Source organism: Trichoplax adhaerens, genomic scaffold (genome assembly GCF_000150275.1).
Source record: "Trichoplax adhaerens TRIADscaffold_5 genomic scaffold, whole genome shotgun sequence".
NCBI classification, from domain to species: domain Eukaryota; kingdom Metazoa; phylum Placozoa; class Uniplacotomia; order Trichoplacea; family Trichoplacidae; genus Trichoplax; species Trichoplax adhaerens.
This window is the reverse complement of record NW_002060947.1, coordinates 646,512-667,101: the sequence shown is the minus strand read 5'-3', so window position 1 is coordinate 667,101 and position 20,590 is coordinate 646,512. Positions and strand designations below refer to the sequence as shown.

General features: G+C 36.8%; 2 protein-coding genes across 2 annotated transcripts; one reads left to right on the top strand and one right to left on the bottom strand.

The window, feature by feature from the left end:
* Positions 1-51: 51 nt before the first annotated feature.
* On the top strand, positions 52-1,265 carry TRIADDRAFT_56174 (uncharacterized protein; the record flags this gene model as incomplete). The annotated part of the gene is made up of 4 exons (XM_002112702.1): positions 52-222; positions 660-744; positions 868-909; positions 1,249-1,265. 4 exons carry the CDS (start codon positions 52-54, stop codon positions 1,263-1,265), a joined length of 315 nt encoding a protein of 104 aa, XP_002112738.1.
* A 902-nt stretch (positions 1,266-2,167) lies between these two features.
* TRIADDRAFT_24890 (uncharacterized protein) lies at positions 2,168-18,665 on the bottom strand (the record flags this gene model as incomplete). Its single annotated transcript, XM_002112258.1, has 20 exons — positions 2,168-2,311; positions 2,431-2,461; positions 2,569-11,795; positions 11,873-12,019; positions 12,114-12,323; positions 12,402-14,030; positions 14,149-14,232; positions 14,321-14,392; positions 14,507-14,641; positions 14,729-14,863; positions 14,989-15,144; positions 15,283-15,369; positions 15,450-15,666; positions 15,735-15,983; positions 16,102-16,271; positions 16,445-16,495; positions 16,566-16,786; positions 16,934-17,120; positions 17,266-17,527; positions 18,115-18,665. 20 exons carry the CDS (start codon positions 18,663-18,665, stop codon positions 2,168-2,170), a joined length of 13,965 nt encoding a protein of 4,654 aa, XP_002112294.1.
* Between the last annotated feature and the right edge of the window lie 1,925 nt (positions 18,666-20,590).

Sequence of the window (20,590 nt, the reverse complement as noted above, 5' to 3'; positions counted from 1 at the left end):
CTTGGAAATGGAGGTGGCTCCATGGGCATCACTGCGCAGAAGTAAATGCTCATGGCGGGGAATGAAGAAGTTCTCGATGAAGAAAAACAGCTCAACGAAAATGCCAATGCTAGCATAAGATTGACTAAATTACCTCAAACTCGTGTTAGAAATATTATTAAGCTAGATCATGACGTTACTTTGGCTAGCTCTGAAGCTGTATACTTGATTACCAAGACCACGGTGAGTTGTATTCAATAGGGTTAAGACACTAATATAGTGGAGAACTTCGACATTTGCAGAGATTGAGTAATTTGCTTATTCATTGGGCTCGATTCCATACATTTTCCCATCGTGATGTTCTTCAAGAAATCGGATGATAATCTGTTGATATAGCTGATGAATGCATTTCTATCACAGATTGGTCTTCAATTTGTAATAGAACGCACATTGATAGCTTTAATATCTTTATGTTTGAATTACTTGTCATTGTAATTTAAATTACATATACAAGCTTCGCATATACCAGCATGCATGGAATGGATATTGGAAGGTCTTCATATGAAATCGCTTTGGATAGTTGCTATAACTAGTCTTACCTAAAGTAATTAATCATCCATTTCTAATTACTAACCTACTACTGCATATATTGTGTATATGTTCAATACACGCGTATGTAGGAGTTATTCGTAGAATACTTCACAAAAGAAGCACATAAACGAACGGTCGAATATAAGAGAAAAACACTACAGCGAAAAGACTTAGGTAATTTACCAACCTTTGAGTAAATGCTATCATTTTTTATCTGCTTTAATATTTAAATATCTGAGTACAAGTATAAAATATGATTCTTAATGTCTGCATTATCTTCATTATTATTTTATACAGACGACGCTATCAAGACAACAGATCACTTTGCATTCTTGGAAGGTAAATCACATCGACTCTATAATCATATAAAACCAATAATTATAATGACTATAACATTAAATTTGAAAAATCAGTTCATTTATACTGATACGCTACTGTGCGAGTATTTCATATGAGTAAGTAAAAGGTTTTTGTAGGAACTTTTCTGTATATAGTACTTGATGAACAGGCAACTACTGGTTTAATATTAGTGCATTATAAAGTAGCTAAACCGTTGCAAGATTGGTTGTTAGATTACGACTGATAATCTTAAATCATAAAGCATCCAGATATAATATTTATCGAACTTTACAATATTTTCTTATTAACAATAACCCTCGTTCTCTAATTATTTTATAGATATCCCACTTGATTAAGTGGCCAATATGATCAACTTTCTGAATTGATAATTAACAATATTGTTCGGTTAAACCCCATTTTGGGGTACATCGTGATTAATAATATCAATGTAAACTTGTACAGTATGATGCCCTACTTCTGTTGAAGTGTTTTATAGCTGTACTCTGTGATGGTATGAAATTCATCTAGCTACGAGAGGATAATAAATTTATAGAAAGCATAGCTGTTTAAATAAGTAATTAAGTTTGATGATGAATTAGATATACATACAGTATATAATACGGTGTTATTTATTTACCCTGTGTAATAGAAGTTGATTTCACTTTCAGTGATAAAAGCAAATTTCTCTCGACAAGTATAACGAATGCTTATCACGAACCAGTGTATCATTTACCGTAGGCCAAAGTATAGACATATATGGTAATAGACTAAATGTCTAGCCAGAGTCGTTAGTGGACTTTTGAAAGGTTTCAAATTTATTAGAAGAATTTTTAACAGCTATGAAATATCAATAAAAAAATTCTACGAAATAATGAAACATCACAGCAGGCATTACATGTTATGATGCCTCAGTTTCAAAAACCCATTCTAATATAGTGCATTTCGGAAAGTTTACAAAGGAGAAAAAATACTACTATAGCTGGATTTTATTAATTTAGTTATGAGATAAGAAATACGGAGAACGAAAAGAGACAATTCTTAATCGCAACAGGTCTGACATGAAATACACAAAATAATCAGTATTAGTAAACAAACCAAAACCACGCTAACAGTTTTAAGCTCGCTGGCTCTATGATAAGCCGTGTATCATATTTCAATCGTACTATATCACGAAGAAAATACATTAAACAGCAAAAATTAAATAAAATAAAAATTTTTTATTCTTTACTATGACAGCAACAATTCTTATATTAACTACTTAACCAACTAAATCTGAGCAATAAAGAGCCACACCGCGTTCGTAGAAACTATGATTTTTGCCTGATCCTTCGCCGCTCATTGCGAAATCAAGAGTGAAGAGTAGCTCCGAACGAGTTCGATTTAGATACACCGGCAACGTAACCTAGATAGATGTCAAAATTATTCATACGACTTTTAGTGTCACTATAATTTTTGATGATCGATATATAACGGTTAAAATTTTTCTAAAAGGTTTCAAGAAGCTATAATAATTACCTTGACACCGTTAGTACCTCTAGTATCTGCAGTCCGTCTAAAGTTATAATGTAGATGGAATAAAAGTTCATTGTCAGACAAGTTACGAGATATCGTATTCATCTGTACCATAAGTATACGCATATATTATAACATTAATTTTACCTTATCCATTTCAAAAATGATAACGGTAAATCTGTAGCAATAGACGATGATAACTGTAGAATGTTGTTACTACAATTTGAACCCATCAATTTCAATCCTGTTACGCCAAAACTGCAGTCGTCAGCAGTCATTTTCTCCCCTTTATTAGTAACGTAAATATCTAAGAATAACTCTTCCAGGGACCAGTTATTAGCTTGAGCTACAAATTGCCTTGTTGCTGTAACGAATGCTTCCGGGACAAATAATCTGCCAAGGTCAACAGATAGTACTTTCAGTGCTTTTGCACCATCGGCATTGGTTGCTGATACAATCTTCTGCAATTGTTTAATACGCTCACTAAAGTCAGCGATCCATTGTATAACAGTAGTATTTCTCGGGACTACATAACGACTCCATCCACGAGGCAATATACCTCTAGTTAATTCACTCATAATGCTGCGATGATGATTAGTTGATTTTTTTGCACCTGCACATATATCAATTACATCTCTCAAATCTCTAAGAACAGTCCTCAATAATGAGATACCGATTTTACACTCGCGATCAAAGAACCTAAACAATGGATCCTTAATGTTATCGACCGTACGCTTTAACCCTGGTAAAGATTCTGGTACCGCTGCTAACCATGTCGTAGCAGTTGTATGAAGTGTTCGCATCCACGCTGGACGTACATCGCCCGCTTGTTTCTCTTCACCAGATGCAGGTTCCAATTCTTCAGTCTCGCCCATACCTTGCATTTTTAACAACTTCTGGAGCATTGCATTTCCTCTGGCGGTAAGAAGTACCTTCTCGGCATTGTTCGGTAGTCCAAGCCAAGATGGAGTCTGTGCATCAGGTAAATTTTCTATCCATTGCAAAAATTGTTCTCGTCTAATTCCTTCAGGTACTAATATTTGCTCACTGTCTTCGCCGGCAACGCGCTTTACTAACTGAAACTCGGAATCAAAGCTATCAATACCAAAAATTCTTGATAAAAATGAAGTCATTAATCGTTGATCAAATTCGTTGTCTATTTTACCACCATAAATTGACTGTGATAAAAGCGTGCATAGGGCATCCCAAGGAATTTTATTTGGTGATATGTTAGATCGACCTTGAGAGACCGAATCCAACCAAGTATCTAACGTATCACAGCCACAACGCAAATCCGATTCGTTAAATTCATATTTCTTCGACCAGCCTAATGGAGAATACCTTAAACGCTCTTGCACAATAGCGTGAAACCATGCAAGTAAAAAGTATATTCTAGCTCTCTCATTCGGTGATTTACACATACGGGCACTGGGTACGGTACTAAATGTACGCAGCAGGTTTGCTTTAACACCTGGAGGCGGTTCAAAAACAAAAATTCGAGATACCCGAAGCAAATTCACAGGGACTTTTGGATTAATTTCGAGAGTCATAAAAAGTCTGAAATTGGTATGAGTCGATAAGCTATGTAGTTTCTTTTCCAATTGAACTAGCCACTGTGGAGCTAAATGAACATTCTTCAACATAACCCATCGACCGGATTTAGCTGCTGAAGATATAGCTTTGTCAGCAAGAGTAAATCCTTCTGCAGAGCCAATTGCGATACTGGTACATTGTTTGCCTTGTTCAGCAGCAAGATCATCTACTCTACTGCTAGCATCGTATCCAGGTACAGAACATAATAATACTGGGGTAGATGGTTTAATTTCTTTATCGACAATTTCGCCTAAATTTAATTCTAAATCTGCCTCTTGTAAAAATTTTTCATTAATCGCCTTTTGTACAAATAACGTTGACATTCTTAATATACGGTCTGGTCTTAATGAAGCAATAAGAAGAAGTTGATATAATGCAGTCACAAAAGGTGATTTGTGTTTATCAGTAGGAGCTTTCCATAAGATAGGTACATTAAGCTCTGGTGAATTGGATTGTAACCACTTGGTAAAGTCCTCTCCTTGAGATACAATTTCGTTGCCAACATCTTTAAATACATGAAGCTTAGATATTCTATGAATTGCGCTAGATTGTTCACGATTTAAGCCAGGTAATTCGTTACCTTGCTGATCAACTTGTCCAAACTCGTTACCTCTAAGAAGGTGATTAAATTCTTCATCCAAATTAACTGATCCAGATATGCCCTTTACAAATATTTGAGCTAAGAGCATGGCAAAAGCAATACGATCTTCATGGAGCATGCCGCGAGCCACCCTGTTGTATACAATTTGAAATAAATCGTCCGTAACAACCTTCAATCGTTCAGCATGGCCAGTGATACCCTTCAAATGGCTATTATCATACAAAACATTCTCAAATATTGCCAAGAAGAAATGGAGTGAATACTGATACAAGAAGTGCATTTGATGTAGCCGATCAATAGTAAAGTAGATAGAACTACATGAAAGCGCAAGTGGCCTATATTGCTTAGAAACAGTTTCAACCTCAGCCATGATCGTATCAGTTTCCTCTACTTTATTTGAAATTTCTGCGGCTTCCTTTTTAAGGGTTTCCAAAGTTGTGATTACGCTATCATCATCTAATATTCTACCCTTTGAATCATTTAAGGCTTGCAATAACGATTTTTCAAGCTGTCGTAACCGTAATTTGTATTCTCCTTGTAATTTTAGCAAGTCAGATCTTTTAGCATCAATATCGGGTCGCTCTGCCTTCAATACTTTATTTAAGCATTGACTCTGTAAGCTGCTATGAGTTACAGTGAAATTTACAAATGTGACTCGAGAACAAACATCTGGTGGAAATTCAACAGTAGGATCTCTTGTTGACAGAAAGATTGTAAAGGCAGGAGATAAATCAATATCCTGATCTCCAATTGTAATAAGAACACGTCCAGCATTACGCCTTACTTCCTTATTTAGGACAGGATTTAGGATAGGATCATAACTTTCAACATCTTGTACAAGCAACGGATTACCAAATCTAAGAGCACTTTCAAGATTCTTCCTGAAAGCATCATCCAAGAAACTAGTCCTTGTAATCTTTTTATCCTTAAATTCTTGCAATAAGAAGGCAGTAGCCTGACCTGACGGATCAATAATCAATGGATAGCGGTTAAATCGTTGTAACATAATTGCATTTTCATTGCACAGATCATCAGCTGGTAAACTATTCGCTTGCCATCGTAGTCGGTCATCAGGTGTACAAAGATACTCGGTCAATGCTAGATCTGATCTATAGAGAACACCAGCCTGATGCAAATGATTAGATAATGTTGACCACAAATACTCTCTTAGCTGTTGATCAAAATAGCCTGCATAAGCCATGAAAGCAGCTGAAAGTAATACATCACCGACTATAGTTGACATCTGTGTCTTAAATGTATTGCTTGTTGATTCCCAACGTTCGCGTTCAGACGAAAGACTTCGGAGTAGCGCTTGACTTCGAGTCACTTTTGCTTCAACCGATTCTTTATCAGCTTTTATAGCTTGAGCTTCACTTATCAATTTTGCGTACTCCTCTTTATACATGGCTATACTTTTTTCCAACTGTGTAACAGTTTTTTCTAATTCCTCTTTCTTAGCTTTATTTACGTTAGCTTGTTTTTCTAATTGTCTTAATTCATTTCGCAAGGGCTCAACCTTTTGCAACATCTCAGCATACCCGCATTGCGCTATTGCCCACTTGACTAGAGGACCACAAGCAGCGCTTGCCCGATTTACTTTTTCAAAATTATAATTAGGATCATTCAGGTATTTGTCCATTTTCCTTCTAATAGAATCAGACATATTTTCAGTTGTAAAATTTACAATTGTCCCAATAAAATTGTCTTTCATTAAAACGCCACGAATAGCTTTCCAGTCTGTAGTATTTTCTCCAAGAAGTAAGCATATCGACTCCAACGCCATTTTTACAATAACTGGAGGATTACCCATAGAACGAACTTCAACCAAATGTTGCTTTTTGATTGATTTAACAGCCTGGGCAGCATCTTTCACAGCCGGTTCAACTTTTGCAAGATCTTCTTCTACAACTTCTCGTCTTTCAGCAATCTCTTTCGTCTGTGTTTCAACACGGACCTGAACGTCTTGTGCTTCTACTTTTTTCTGTTCTGCTTCTTGCTGATCTTTAACCATTTGCTTTAATTTTTGATTAGCGGCATCATTCTTAGCTTCCAATTCACGACTTTTGATAGCTAAACTTTTCTGCAGTTCTTCTACTTGATCAACCGTATCACGTATCTTTTGTAAACCGACATTTAAATGCAACTGTTGTTCTTCTAAATCAGCACGTTTTTCATGATGAAGTTTGACATATTGATTGATAAAATCTAAATAATGTCGTGGAGTAATTGCCATAGTCCTATTTCCTCTCTTTCTCTCACGATCATTAGTTTTATGAAGAGTCTGATGTACGTAAACAAAACCGTTAACTATAGCTTCACGATGAGTTGGAGGTATCGACACTCCTTCGTAAGCAACTGGGAAATATTCAGGAGCAATGTAATCAGATCTTTCCAAGTCTAATTTATCCGTAAATTCTCTACCGACTTGGTAGTAAGCATGCCAAGACCAATCACCAAACCAATTAAGCACGCAGCGGTTGAATAAGGCTGGTGATGTAGCTGCTCGATCCTTTAAACCGTCTTCAGATGGATTCATGGTAAATACAACATGCAAATTACGGCAGACTTGGTTCGTAAACCATTTATACAGTTCTTCATTTGAATCTAGCATGTGACCATCTCGTTGAGATCCTTCTTTACATTGCGTCATTAACGTTGTATGTTCGTCTCCTTCAAAGAGACCGGGTACTTCTCCGTTAGCCAAAAGTGTATTCATTCTTTCTAAGAATCCAGAATCCAATACATTTGATTCATCTAAGATAAAAACGATCTTTTCATCTTTCGTGCCGGCACGTCGTAATACTACGCGTAAATCTTCGTCGAAATCGTCACCGGTGTACTTATTGTGAACCTTGATCTGATACATGCTCATGCCATTCATCCATGCAACAAACCTGGACAAAGTAGTCTTACCTGCGCCACTTACTCCAATAAATAACAAATGGCCTTGAGTTTGCTTAAAAATACGATCGATTCGTAATACGTGATCTAAAACTTCGTTAAATAAAACTAGCGGAACATCTAGCTCTTCCTCATAGAACACCTTTAATCTTGCTTTAACGTATTCTCTTAGTTCTTCACGATCAACCGGAGTGTAATCTTTCGATAACCAGTTGCTAAATAGTATCGGTCTACCTAGCGCTGCTTCCTTTTCAATACCAGGGAAGTGCTTCAGACTAACATTATCAATGTTGTCATCAGTCCATTTTCGCTCTTCATCAAATACTAATCGATCCTGGAAAAGTCGTAATGCTTCATGCGCCCATACACGTACTAGGCCTTCAACAGATAATGACTCTACTGGCCTTAATGCTTCCAATATACCACGTACCCATCGAGTCATTTCACGCGGGCTATAAATATAATGTGGTTGCATATCAGGTGTAAAACGTTCTTGAGACATTGTATAAAATTCAACCATAGCTTCAGTCAAAGGTTGTGCATATGTTCTCAAGTTTGGAACTAAACGTAACATCGCTCGGTTAAATGTTCCATAAATTTGTGATAACGATGCAGGTCCTGGATAATCAACGTAGACCACCGGTACATGACGAAGGAATCGATGAGACATAGGTACACGACCCGGATCTGTTGGTGGATTACAAGCACCAACGAACTGGATACGGTCAAGTGTAACCCAAGTATGATCAGAAATTCGGTAAAATCCGTTATGTTCAACCATTTGTCTGATAAACGAAATAACACGCTGTGTACCATATTTATCCTGCGCTGGCAGGTTAATTTCATCACAAAACAATACCAACCATCTACCAAGTTGTATAGGGGATAATATAGTACCATTTGGAGTTTTCTTATATTCGCAATAATGATCAAAAGTTTTCAGCATAAGTTCTGGTGTAGTTGCACTTGAAAAATTCAATCCCACAACTTCCATATCAGGAAGGGCTCGAAGGGCACTAAATAATGTCATTGTTTTACCACTCCCGGGTGGACCACATAGTACTAACGGTTTATGTTCGGCAAGCCAAGTATACAATAACGATTCGTGACGCACTGTATCAACAGTTGGTACTACAACATCAGGAGCGGCAACTTTATGCGTTTCAACCTCAATTTGCGGTACTTTCGATTGCCATGATTGCCACTCTCCGGTAATTGAGACTTCGTAATCAATTAGAGAGTTATTGCCAGGTGGTAGTGGTATGGTCGTGATGCTGCGTAAATAATCACTAAGTTCTCCACGAGCTTTTAGTTTGCAATCACCAGAAAAAGTCCAAACTAGTGAATATACGAATTGTGCTTGAATATACCGCTCCATTTGATCCTTGGGAAGCGGAAAATCTGGATGCGATTGATTATACGATAGTATATTTCTTACTGATTGGTTGACCATTGAAAAGAAAGCTCCTAAGCAGCGTAATCTAGTAAATTCCATAATGTGATCAAGTTTTACAGCGTAATGTATAGCTTTCATAATAATACCATCAGCTGTGAAAAATGGCTCAATAATAGCAGCACAATCGCGTTGTACTTGAATACATGATGAAATTTCTTCTTTATCCTGAGCGCCTGTACCTATACGGATATCGTCTTCATTTTCATCAACAGCTACATTGCGCAATTTCAGTAAAAAGTTCTGGAAGATCATATCGCATGTAAGAACATCTTCACTAAACCAAACCATACCACAACGACTAACAGTGGCCAACGTTGCATACTTTAGATCCTGGACTTCGAACATAATACGTACATTTGGTGGAATACCTAAACGTTCACCGTTAGGAAGTGTCAACAGTTTGTTATCATCTAAAACACTATTTAAATTTTCCACCCATTCAGGATCAACATCACCATCGAATATTATCCACTGCCGTTTTCCGATTTCTCCACGTACATTATCTATGATCTTTCTTAAGACGTGAGTAAACAAACCATCCGTCCATTCTCGTGTATTAGGATCTAAAAATCCATATAGATCATCCTTACTAATTGCTTTAGGGTCAATAACATGGGCAACACCTTCAACTCCCTCTAGTCTTTCTAATGCCTTAAGTAGCGTCTTCCAAGCAGTCGATTTTCCACTTCCACTAGGACCAACCATCATTAAACCGTGGCTCAAATTGGAAATTTGGAATAATTGCAGAACTTTTTCAACCCAACTGCCGCCGATTTCATCTCCCTCTCCATAAACTAAGTGATTTTCAGCACAAACTTTTTTCAATTCTGCCTTTAGAGCAGCCATTTCCGCCTGAGTATAAGCAACGCCAGGAAATACGTCGGATAATAAACTGTGTAAAAGTGGGATATCGTCAGCAACTAACTTTGGTACCATGGTCTCACATATACTTTGAATTAAAATTTCTTGCTCTGGTAAATTTTCGGAAATTTGTCCTTCATCTACTTCTTCTCCTCGATTTTTCATGTCCTCTTTTATGGATTGAATACGATCACGTTTAACGTTTCCAGCGCTTACAAGTACTGATTTTAAAGCACGTAGTCCAAAATCGTAATGAGACTGAGCCGATAATTGTTCCTGACAAAGTCTGAAGAATGGAACAACCTTACTAGCTAACACTTCTGCTGTTCTAAATCCTTGCGAATATAGCATGACCTGAGCAATTAACTGGCGATCCGGTTTCGTCATGGCTAAATTTCTAAATAACTTCTTTAAGTTATCCGGTAAGTTGGAACGGCCGGCATATCCAGGATTCATTGTAATAAATATTGCCATATCCTCGCTAACTTTAACATTTTTGCCAATTAATTCAACCTGTATCGGGCCGCTTTTATCACCACCTTTCCTTAAAGCTTTCTCCTTTAGAGCTTCTTGGATTGTCTGTATTTGCTGCGAAACAGCCGATAACATCCTTTCTTCAAGACGATTAAATTCATCGAAGCAACCCCAAGCTCCCACCTGACACAATCCAACGAAAATACGACCCATAGCTTGAAAATCGAAAGTTTCATCACAGTTAAATACCAAGACAAAACGACCCAGTTGATTACCAAGAGCTTTTACAGATTCTGTTTTGCCAGTACCGGCAGGTCCAAATGGTGAGCCACCGTATTTTCCATCCAGAGCTTGTGTCATAGTGAGATAACATCGATCAGTTAGTGGAGTTTGAACAAGTTTATCGGAAACACCGAGGTATTCGAATCCATAGTAAAAACTAGCGTTAGCCATTCGAATAGTTAATTGCTTAAGCACTTCGCTCTGATTAGGATCAAAATAAAAACGCATTTGTTGTAACCATTCAAAAGCCTTAGCACTAGTAACTTTAATATTCATTAAAGATCTAGTAACATCTCGCTGATGTACCAATTCTGTAATAAGGTGTTCCATTTTTTTTCGTCTAACAGGAGGTTGCTCTTGTAGTACACAGTTGGCTAGTACTCCTAACGTAGCTTTTACTATCTTTAATACATTTTCTATAGGTTCTGAGTCATCCGGTTTTGATGCCATAGCTTCAAGAGCTGCTTCGATGTTCTCTGACCATGCTATTTGGGATGCTAATGTAACTAGCTGCGCTTGATAAGAATCGATCCATTTAAGGTAGTCATCCGTTGGAATAGATACATTTTTAAATGACTGCATTCCACTAACTGCCCTTGCCAACAATTTTGCAAGAGTCATTCTCATCTCACTTTCAACTTGTGTTAGCCATTCATTAATCTTTTTATCCTTTAATATCACGGGATTTAAGTACATAACCTCTTCTCCTTCACGGGATACGATTCCTTTTATAGCTGTTTCGTCTTCATTGATAATTAAAGCAGCAACTCCAGCAAACATTTTCTTGAAGTGCTTTTGCAACTTCGTAACATTTTTACTATTACCTATTATATCAAGCAAATCTTCATCTCCAACAAAATAGAATCTGGGAAAGGAGGCGCGCTCTCTTTCAAGATACTCTCCGAGAGCTTTTTGAATTTTTCCTAGTAGATCGGCTAACCGTTCCAGTGAACGCTGAACACCTTGAATACTAAGAACGTCTAAAACTAATGGCGATTTGGCGACTTTTTTCATTAAACCAAGAAATTCAGTGCTTATGCTGGTAAATCGTGAAGTTTCAGTTGGTAAAAGATGCTTTATATCAGCAGAACCGGAAAAGATTCCTTCTAAATATACCCAACGTCGTTGGACATCAATCCAAATATCAAATATAGCATTTATTCGATTTAGTTTATCTTCCCATGCTAATGCATCTTCTTCGAATACCTAAGACACATAATTATAATCTCAGTCATTCATAATGTATAATCTGACCTATCTATTATATGTCACAATTGCAATACCTTATAGTAAGGAGATAGCTTCATTGCTGCGACACTGTTGATATGTTCTTTCAACTTATTAAATAAATCATCCCATCCACGGATAATACGGCATTTATTTTGGTAATTGATAAGATCAAGTTCGTAGGATTGCCATGTATCTCTGACCTAAATTAAAAATTATATCGAACTAGTGAGTGATAACATTGCAACAAAGTCCCCTGAGCCATGCTGTATCATAGTCTACTAATTTGCAAGTTACCTGCTTTAAAAATTCTTCCAGGGCCATTTCACCTTGGGCAACGATAAGAATATCTTTAATTGCAGGTTCATGTCTTAATAAGTCGACATCCCATACTTGCCCTAAGCTTAATTCAGATAATATCCAAGATACTCGTAAGCTCTTCATCAACATTTTCCAATGCCGTTCTTTCAAAGAATCTGATTTTAGCTCCGTCACTAATACATTAGCCTAAAGAAACGTACAACGCCATATTTAATTTTATAACGAGTTAACTATATGATAGTAAACGCATCATCAATTCGTTACCTTGACATAACTACGCAACACATTTTGAACATATTCATAAGAAGCATACTGTCGTAAACGAGACGGTAAACCCTTTAATAAATTGAGTAATCCATCAAGAGATTGGCGCAATTTTCTTGGTTGTATCGAGAGCCACGTTTTCTCCTTTAATTCATTAATTTGCTCCCAAACTTTGGACAGTTCTGCCCATACACCTTTCAAGTCCATCAATTCTTCATAAGCTGCAGAAAGGCGATCTTCAGCTACAAGTGATGTCTGTTCATGAAGTTCCAAAGCTTCTCGAGCCTTATTTAAATTATCTCTTTCCTCGCGTAAGCGAACAAATTTACCATCGAATATCGCAAGACTTGCAGAAGCCGCATCCGGTTTAATATCACCAGCAATTGGCTTTCCTTTTTCCCATTCTCCAAGTAAGTCATTGGTACGTGCTTCTACAACGCGATCTTCGCTAACAATCTTTTCTTGTAAAACTGCTACTTGTGTTTGTATAGCTGCATCCTTTCTCTTTAAGATGTCATTAAATGCATTCCATTCTCCTTCGACATTATCATAGTATAACCAACTGGTTGGGAATTGAAACCTTTGCCTTTCTAATAGTTTCTGACCACCCTTGTACGTTTCTACTTGTTTTTCCCAAACTTTTAATTTTCTCTTTAATCCTTGCATAAATGTTATAAATCCTACAGCTTCTGCAGTTGTTGCACCTTCAACAGAATGACTTTCTAATTCTGTCCGAGATTTTGTTATAGTGGTAAAGAAACTCTGCATATCACCACCAAGCTTACCACCAAATTTACTTAAAATGTCCTTATGCCACGAATCGTATTTAAGGTTAACCTTAGATTGTACCTGACCATAATCAATTACAATACACGTGAAATCTTTCTTGGTTTCAGAATTATCGAATGTTGCGCGAGCTTTCTTAATATCGTTCAAAAGTCTCATCCACAGACCAAGGTCATTACCAAGACGATCATAAACAAAGCCTCCTTCCATATCCCAAAGCGATTGATATTGTAGCCATATATGAACATAACCCTTCACCTCATCTAATTTTTTTTCTATTGCATTATAAGCATCTTCAAGTACTGAGGAGCCATCTGGTAACCTAGCCAGAATTGCTCTGTATGTATAATCTTCGTAGTCTTCATAACGATCAAAACTAACTTGGTACCTTGAACTCTTAATACGTGATTGAGACAATACTACCGATAACCAATTATGCAATTGCTTCAGTAAATTACTACGAGCTTCTTCATGAGGTGGATTTAAGTATAAAACTTGATTTTTAATTCTTATCTCATGCACCAAAACTTTTAAAACAGGTTTGCCACCAGTATGCACTTTTATTTCAGTTTTATTTTCTACATCTTTAAAATCAATGCCTTTCAAACAGTCAGTCCATAATTGCATGCTGATCTGCAATCGTTTTCCAAGAACCTTCTCTACTTTACTATCTAAGCTCGAAACCCAACTAGATAAATTTGTATAGGAGTGCAAGTTTAACTCATCAACAACTTTCTGGATTTTATCGAGGATATTTTCAAAGGTTGACAAGTTATATTCGCAATTTTCCAAACTACGAACATCCGCATCAATTCTTTCTTCCATCATCAATAAGTCATCCACCTAAATAGCATAGTAACAAGAAAAATTTAAAGTAACCATTCATACACAAACTTGCAATTATAAAAAAATATATTACTTCGGGATAAGCTACATCTAGCTAATAATTTTAGCTCAATACCTTCTCCTGAAATTGATATGATGCTACAGCTAGACGCTGTACGTACGGGTCTAATTTATATGATTCCCATACAAGTGAAGCACCCTGTACGAAGAAAATCCATCAAGTTTAATAAAACAAAATAATATTAAAAAGTGAGATCATCAATACTCGATATTAAGGATATTCTTACTTCAGCAATTAAACTTTGTACGTCTTTCTTTAATCCAGCTACAAGTGGGGAAATTGATGAGCCAGCATCCACCTAGATACACAAATCAGTTATTTAATCTTCAATTCACATAGTTAATAGTGCTCGTAACCGTACCAAGATAGCCAGTGGTACAATAAAAGACTACGAAGTTAAAAAATGTAGCACCTTATCGCAAGTTTGTTCGTATGTTTTAATACTTTCGATTAATGAAATAGCGAATGGATACATTTGATTTGCTTGATGCGCTTTATTTAGGATAGCCAGTGGCACTCGGAATCCAAGGGCTTTCAGATTTCGTGCCTAAAGGAAGTGCGTTTTTATTTACAATTTTAAAAGACACCTGGGTGAGAATCTTTGAATCTACGATAGAGTTATTACACCACTTACTTCCTTTGATAGCGTAATAATATCAGGTGAGAAGCTGACTCTTAATTTCAAATAATTTGGTCTTCCAGAAACTCGTGCACGCTGGCTTTCAATAGAGTAAATTTTACCTGATACGCCCAGGTTGCGGCCTTGAACCTACATAAAGAATAGAATAAAAGTGCAAATGTTTAGGACATTCGTTCATTCAAGCGGCACAATTATAAACAAGAAAATATTATTACAACACGTGTTTTCAGCATAGTTCTATGAAATTATCTTACTTTACGGGCCCAGTCTTCAAAAAGTTCGTGTGGATTCAATTTCTGACGAAAATTATCTCCATCGCTTTTTAATTTTTGTCCATCAACATGATTTTCCCAACCTTTACCAAGGACATCTTCAACACGTCTTAAATAAGCTGTCAACTGTCGATCAATCTATAATCCAATCACAATTTATCAGATATTACTAATGCTAAGATCATTTTCTGGTATTAATATTCAAAATGTAGTTAAAAATTGAACTTAATTTATAATAGAAACATTACAAAATTGATACGAAATGTACAGTCTTACTTGTTTGGCCCAAATAATAGATCCAGACACAGGTGGGAGATCGCGTACTTTACTCATACGATATGCCATACTATGGACATACTGGATCTACGAGCAAGGTAACGTTTATTCGATTAGATCGTTTCTGCAGTAGTTTAACAACACCAATTATAATCAAAGAGAGCAACCTTAAATTTATCATGCAAAAATTCGATATCGTCCTTGACACGTTGAATTAGCTGCGTTTGGTATTCACGTATTGCACCACGAATATGAGGCCTTACAAATAGTGCATTAAATCGAGAGAAAATACGGAACATTTCGTTCGCATTCTTGGCAGTACCGAGCTGATCTCTTAATCTTGTGGCAATTCTAGTTTCTACTCGGTCAATTCGCTCATCATATCTATCACAAAAGCAGTACTATTTCATCTACATGTACATAAATGTGATGTTCCATAACTTTTAAATTACCTAACGATGGCTGCTTCCCAGTTATCATTTCCCTCTTTCGATACGTCTAGACAATCAATTTCTTTGACACTCTCGTAAGCTAAATTGACCTCCATAATTGCATCAGAATCATCACCATCGGTACCGTCAGCTACTGCTGTTGCTGTGTTACCATGAACTTTAACTGTTTCAAGACTAGCTGAAGAAGCACCAACAGGTTTTAGAACGCGTATGATAACAACACGTAACTGCTCATGTTGATGTCTAAACCTAAATCGAGATGATCGTAAAGTCGTTCGTGAATAATTTTAATCAAGAAGTATTAGTATATTAAATAAATTCTTAAATATTGCGATCTAATAACGTATCTCTAATTCTATTCATTTACTTTCTCATGTGATCCAATCGCGATTGCAATCGCTTATGAGCGGGATTAGTCCTCCAAACCATTTTAAGACTCTCTTCTCTCTTCTTCTTTACAATATCTCTCAAAAGTGATTGGAGCTTATCGTATTCATCATCCCAGGTAACAAATATTTCGAAGCAAGTAGTCATGACCTTTATAGACAGCAATAACAACAAGTTCAATAGTTAAAACTATTACTATTACATTTACAGTAAAACTGCATCTTATCGTCAAACTTGGTGTAATACCTCAATTATATATATTGAAAAATTAAAAGTTATAAATTGCATTAATAAACTTATAAATAAAAAAAAATTTTGTAAACCTTTTCAAATTCATCGATGTTCATATGCATTAAACGACGGGTGCTAAGAATCTGTTTACACATTGAATGGTATTAGTGGAAAGTTTGCACGGTTAATAATAATGGTAAAGAAGAACTTCACCTTTAAAACTTGATTGCTCAAATCACGAGAGATAGCTTCGACTAATCGAAGAGCACGCTGAACGGGATATTTGGTACTACGTATCTTTCTTAAATGCGCAAATATAGAGCCTAAAGCTGGGCTCATACGGTCGAGTTCGGAAACGGATAAGAGATCATTCAAAGGAAAGTCTTTCATCAAAGTAATGTAATCATTAACCTGAGAAACAGCTTGCTTAAGACCTATATTGATCCAAGAATAATTACAGGCGCAATTAATTACCAACACTCCTACATCCATTCATAACGGTAACATCAAGAGCATACGCATAGTCAATTTTAATAGGACTGAAATTGCGCGATAATATAAGGACATGTGATTTAGCAAACCTGTGTCAGTGTCAAAACTAACGGTAGCATGAAATCGTTTGCCATGTTTCAAAATATCTAGAGTTAAGGTAATTTCGGTGCTTTCTCGCTTCTCCTGAATTCGCTGTAGAGCACGCTCAAGATTTAGCCAAAAGCTAATTTCCTGCAAGGCAGTGCCAGAAGCAGGATCGCGATCTAGTTTTGTTACCTACGTACAAGAAGAATATCCCAATGCGTTAGTACTACTGCGCGTAAAGGATGCATGCAAATCTGAGCAGAGGGCTGAAGTAACTGAATATTTATCTTCATTTCTTTCATTTTCTATTACTTTAGCTGTAGCATAATTTACATACCTTTTGAATTTCTTTAATCCAGCGATTGACACCGTTTTGTAGAGCGTTTAAAAAACTAGAATCTTGTACTTTAGCCCCAAAGTCAGCTACTTGCGGTTTCCGATCTTCTTCGGAACACTTTTTCATTACGCTAAGTACTGATGGGTTAATTATTAAATTGACCTCCGGAATATCGATATTTTGCTGCAAATTAAGAAATCCCATTTCCAACTCTGCCATTTTCTTCTCTACTGACGGTAACACTTTATCTCCGGACGCTTCCCTATCAAGAGTAAACATGCATGTTCACTATTGTGACCGTTGTATCCGTATTGTGCAAGGAACGGTAACATGTTGAGCAGCGAAAGATCTACTCTAAGTTAGTAGGAGTACTTGTAACCTTCACTACGTGTCAAGAAGAGTAAGTACTGTCAACGGAATAAATGAAGAATTCCATGCTCGCAAATGATATTATAAGCATAATGACGTACACGCGCCATTGAACAGTGAAGATAGCAAGTTGTAAAATACAAAGTTACTAACATAAAGTCGAAAAAAATTACCTTTAAAATAGAACTACACTATACTGTATATTAGAGTAGCTTTCTTTCGATGTATTACTCACTAGTCGAAGACTACAGTTTGCCTCGGGAAATCATGACTCTTTGTCTGAGAAATGTTGCAATACGCATGCTGTACAACTATTCAATTATACTCTTTCGTTTTATTGTAAGGCGGGGAAAGAAAAAAATGATCACTTATAGCATCCGATATTTCTACTTCAGCATCACTGCAGGAATAAAAAATAGCTTGGCTACATGATGATGATGATGAAATCGATCTCTGCTTGCATAGTAATACAATACTTACCGATTTCCACTACCAACAGAGCGAACATACGATTTAAAGTAAGGCGACATAGCGTTACTCATCAGCGAATGAAGTGTCTCAAATAAAGAGCCGTCGCTAAAGTCGATAATACGTAATTGAGAAGAAACTGTTTTATCATCTTCAATGACAGCACCACGCTTGATAAATACTACACTAGAAACTTTAGTACTGCTATATTGAACGACTATGGAGACAGAATAAACTATGTTGTCTTCAACGGTTAAATTGGATTCCTCCGTTGGTGCAGCCTCATCGCCTTCTTCAATGATCTCTTCCTTGAGCAATGTACGTTGTACAAAAAATGAAGTCACTTGGACATCACTAATAAATTTTTTCAACTGATCTCTACTTTGATCTTCGGATAAGACTTTCTTTAATGGTGCTAATTTTTCCAGACCGTCTTCCAATAGTAAGCTGACGGTTCGGCATATAAAATCTTCTACTTTACCGACATCAGCCAGAATCACAGCTTGTGATTCAGCGTCTTCAGCGGACACGCCGCCGTCTGGTTGATCGCCGGGCTGATCCATGATCGCGCCCCTTTTTCAACAAGTCAAGTTGATTTCGATCAAAATCGTTGAAATAATTGCTGCTGATAGAAATAAACTTTACAAGATGGATAATTTCGACTACAATGAGAACGCTTGCTACGATTGAGAACCTCTTTCGTGCTCTAACCGCGGGCAGCAAAGCGATATGGTCTTTGAAATTTACCCTCAAAAAACTCCACACCGTCTATACAATTCAATATACTGTACTTTCTCTCTAATACAAGGATGGCGTTCTTTGCTTGGGCTAGCCAACCAAACGCCTTCAATGCTGCGCATCTGATCACAGCTTGGATGCAGATGCTAGTGAGTTTGTGCACTGTACACTGTACAGTGTACAGTAGAGTCTAGTAAATGACTATGACTCCAGTGTACAGTGTGCAGTACAGTAGGTAATGACGCTACTTACTTACTGTACAGTACTGTACTCCTGGTGGTCATGGTTTACTTTGTGCTGTACACTGTACAGTGTACAGTGTACAGTACTTGAGAAATTCAGCTTGTACTGTACTGTACTGTACGGTACAGTGTACAGTATACTACTGTACAGTATAGTGTATAGTGTACTGTACAGTACGTATAGTAGCACTTGTAAACCACCCAGACAGTACAGTACACTGAGTACAGTACTACAGTACTGTATACGAAGCACTTGTAAACCACCCAGACAGTACTGTACAGTGTACAGTACAGTACTGTACAGTACTACAGTATACAGTACACTGAGTACAGTACTGCCGTACAGCACTGTAGCACTTTTTAAAAGCTATCCAAATAGCTCAGCAAATACAGTACTACAGTGTACAGTATGTCTGCATGCAGTACAGTATCCCGCTCGAAAAAATGTCCCATCATACTGTACTTCACAGTACATACTGTAGACATATTTTGGACCTAAGGCGCAAATGTGTCCGATTTACTGTCCGTCCTCCTTTCAAATTTGGAGTACAGTATGAGTACGCGTAATTGATTCATTTTTCATTGTACTGTAAAGTACTTTACAGTAATGATGCAAATTTCTCCGCTTTATTATTATTTTTTGGGGCCTCTATTACGTACAGTACTCACTCTATAGTGTATAATTAATTAAATTAAATTAATGACAATAATATTTTCTATTCTATGACAGTCTATTATTATTATTTATTTACAGTAGCTGTAGCGGTTGTTTGATATAAACACGTACCTCCTTATAGTGAGTTTTTTTATTTTTAAAAATTAGATCATACATTGCAAAATAAAACGTGTGCATTTGATACTAACCAGAGAGGAATAAGAATTTATCTGTATGATATTAAAAGATTTGGTTAACAGTGATATATCGTGTACGTACTGTATACTGTATACGCGTCCAGTATACAGAGTTTGCAATGATGCGTATGGACTAGAACACTGCGGGAGACTACTCAAATGCATGCAGTACGCTGCCTTTCAGTGTGACTTTCTAGACGGTGCAGTACTGTATTGTGAAGACAGTACTGGACACAGAGTGTACACTGTACAGTGTACAGTACAGACAGTAACTTCCTCTCCGGTAAAGGACTACTGTACTGTACTTTATAAAAGTTCTTAGCCTTAGCTGTAACTGAAACCAACATGAACACCGAGAATGGGATTAATTTCCATTTTATGAATAGTTGATGCAGCGCTGACACTGATTTTTAGTATACTTTACTGAAGTTAGTTATTACAGTTCATACTTCATAATTAGAAAAGGCGATCAATTTCCTAGCATACGGTCGTCAAGGATGGTTTCCAGCTTGTGAGAGTGACTGTTACAGCTTTGCCATGAGTCTGCACACAGCAATGCTGTCATTACAAGAACTCAAGTCATGAATTTCTTATCTTAATATGAAAAACACATAACTATTTTAGGGCTTAGTAAATCTATCAATGGTGTAAACTCA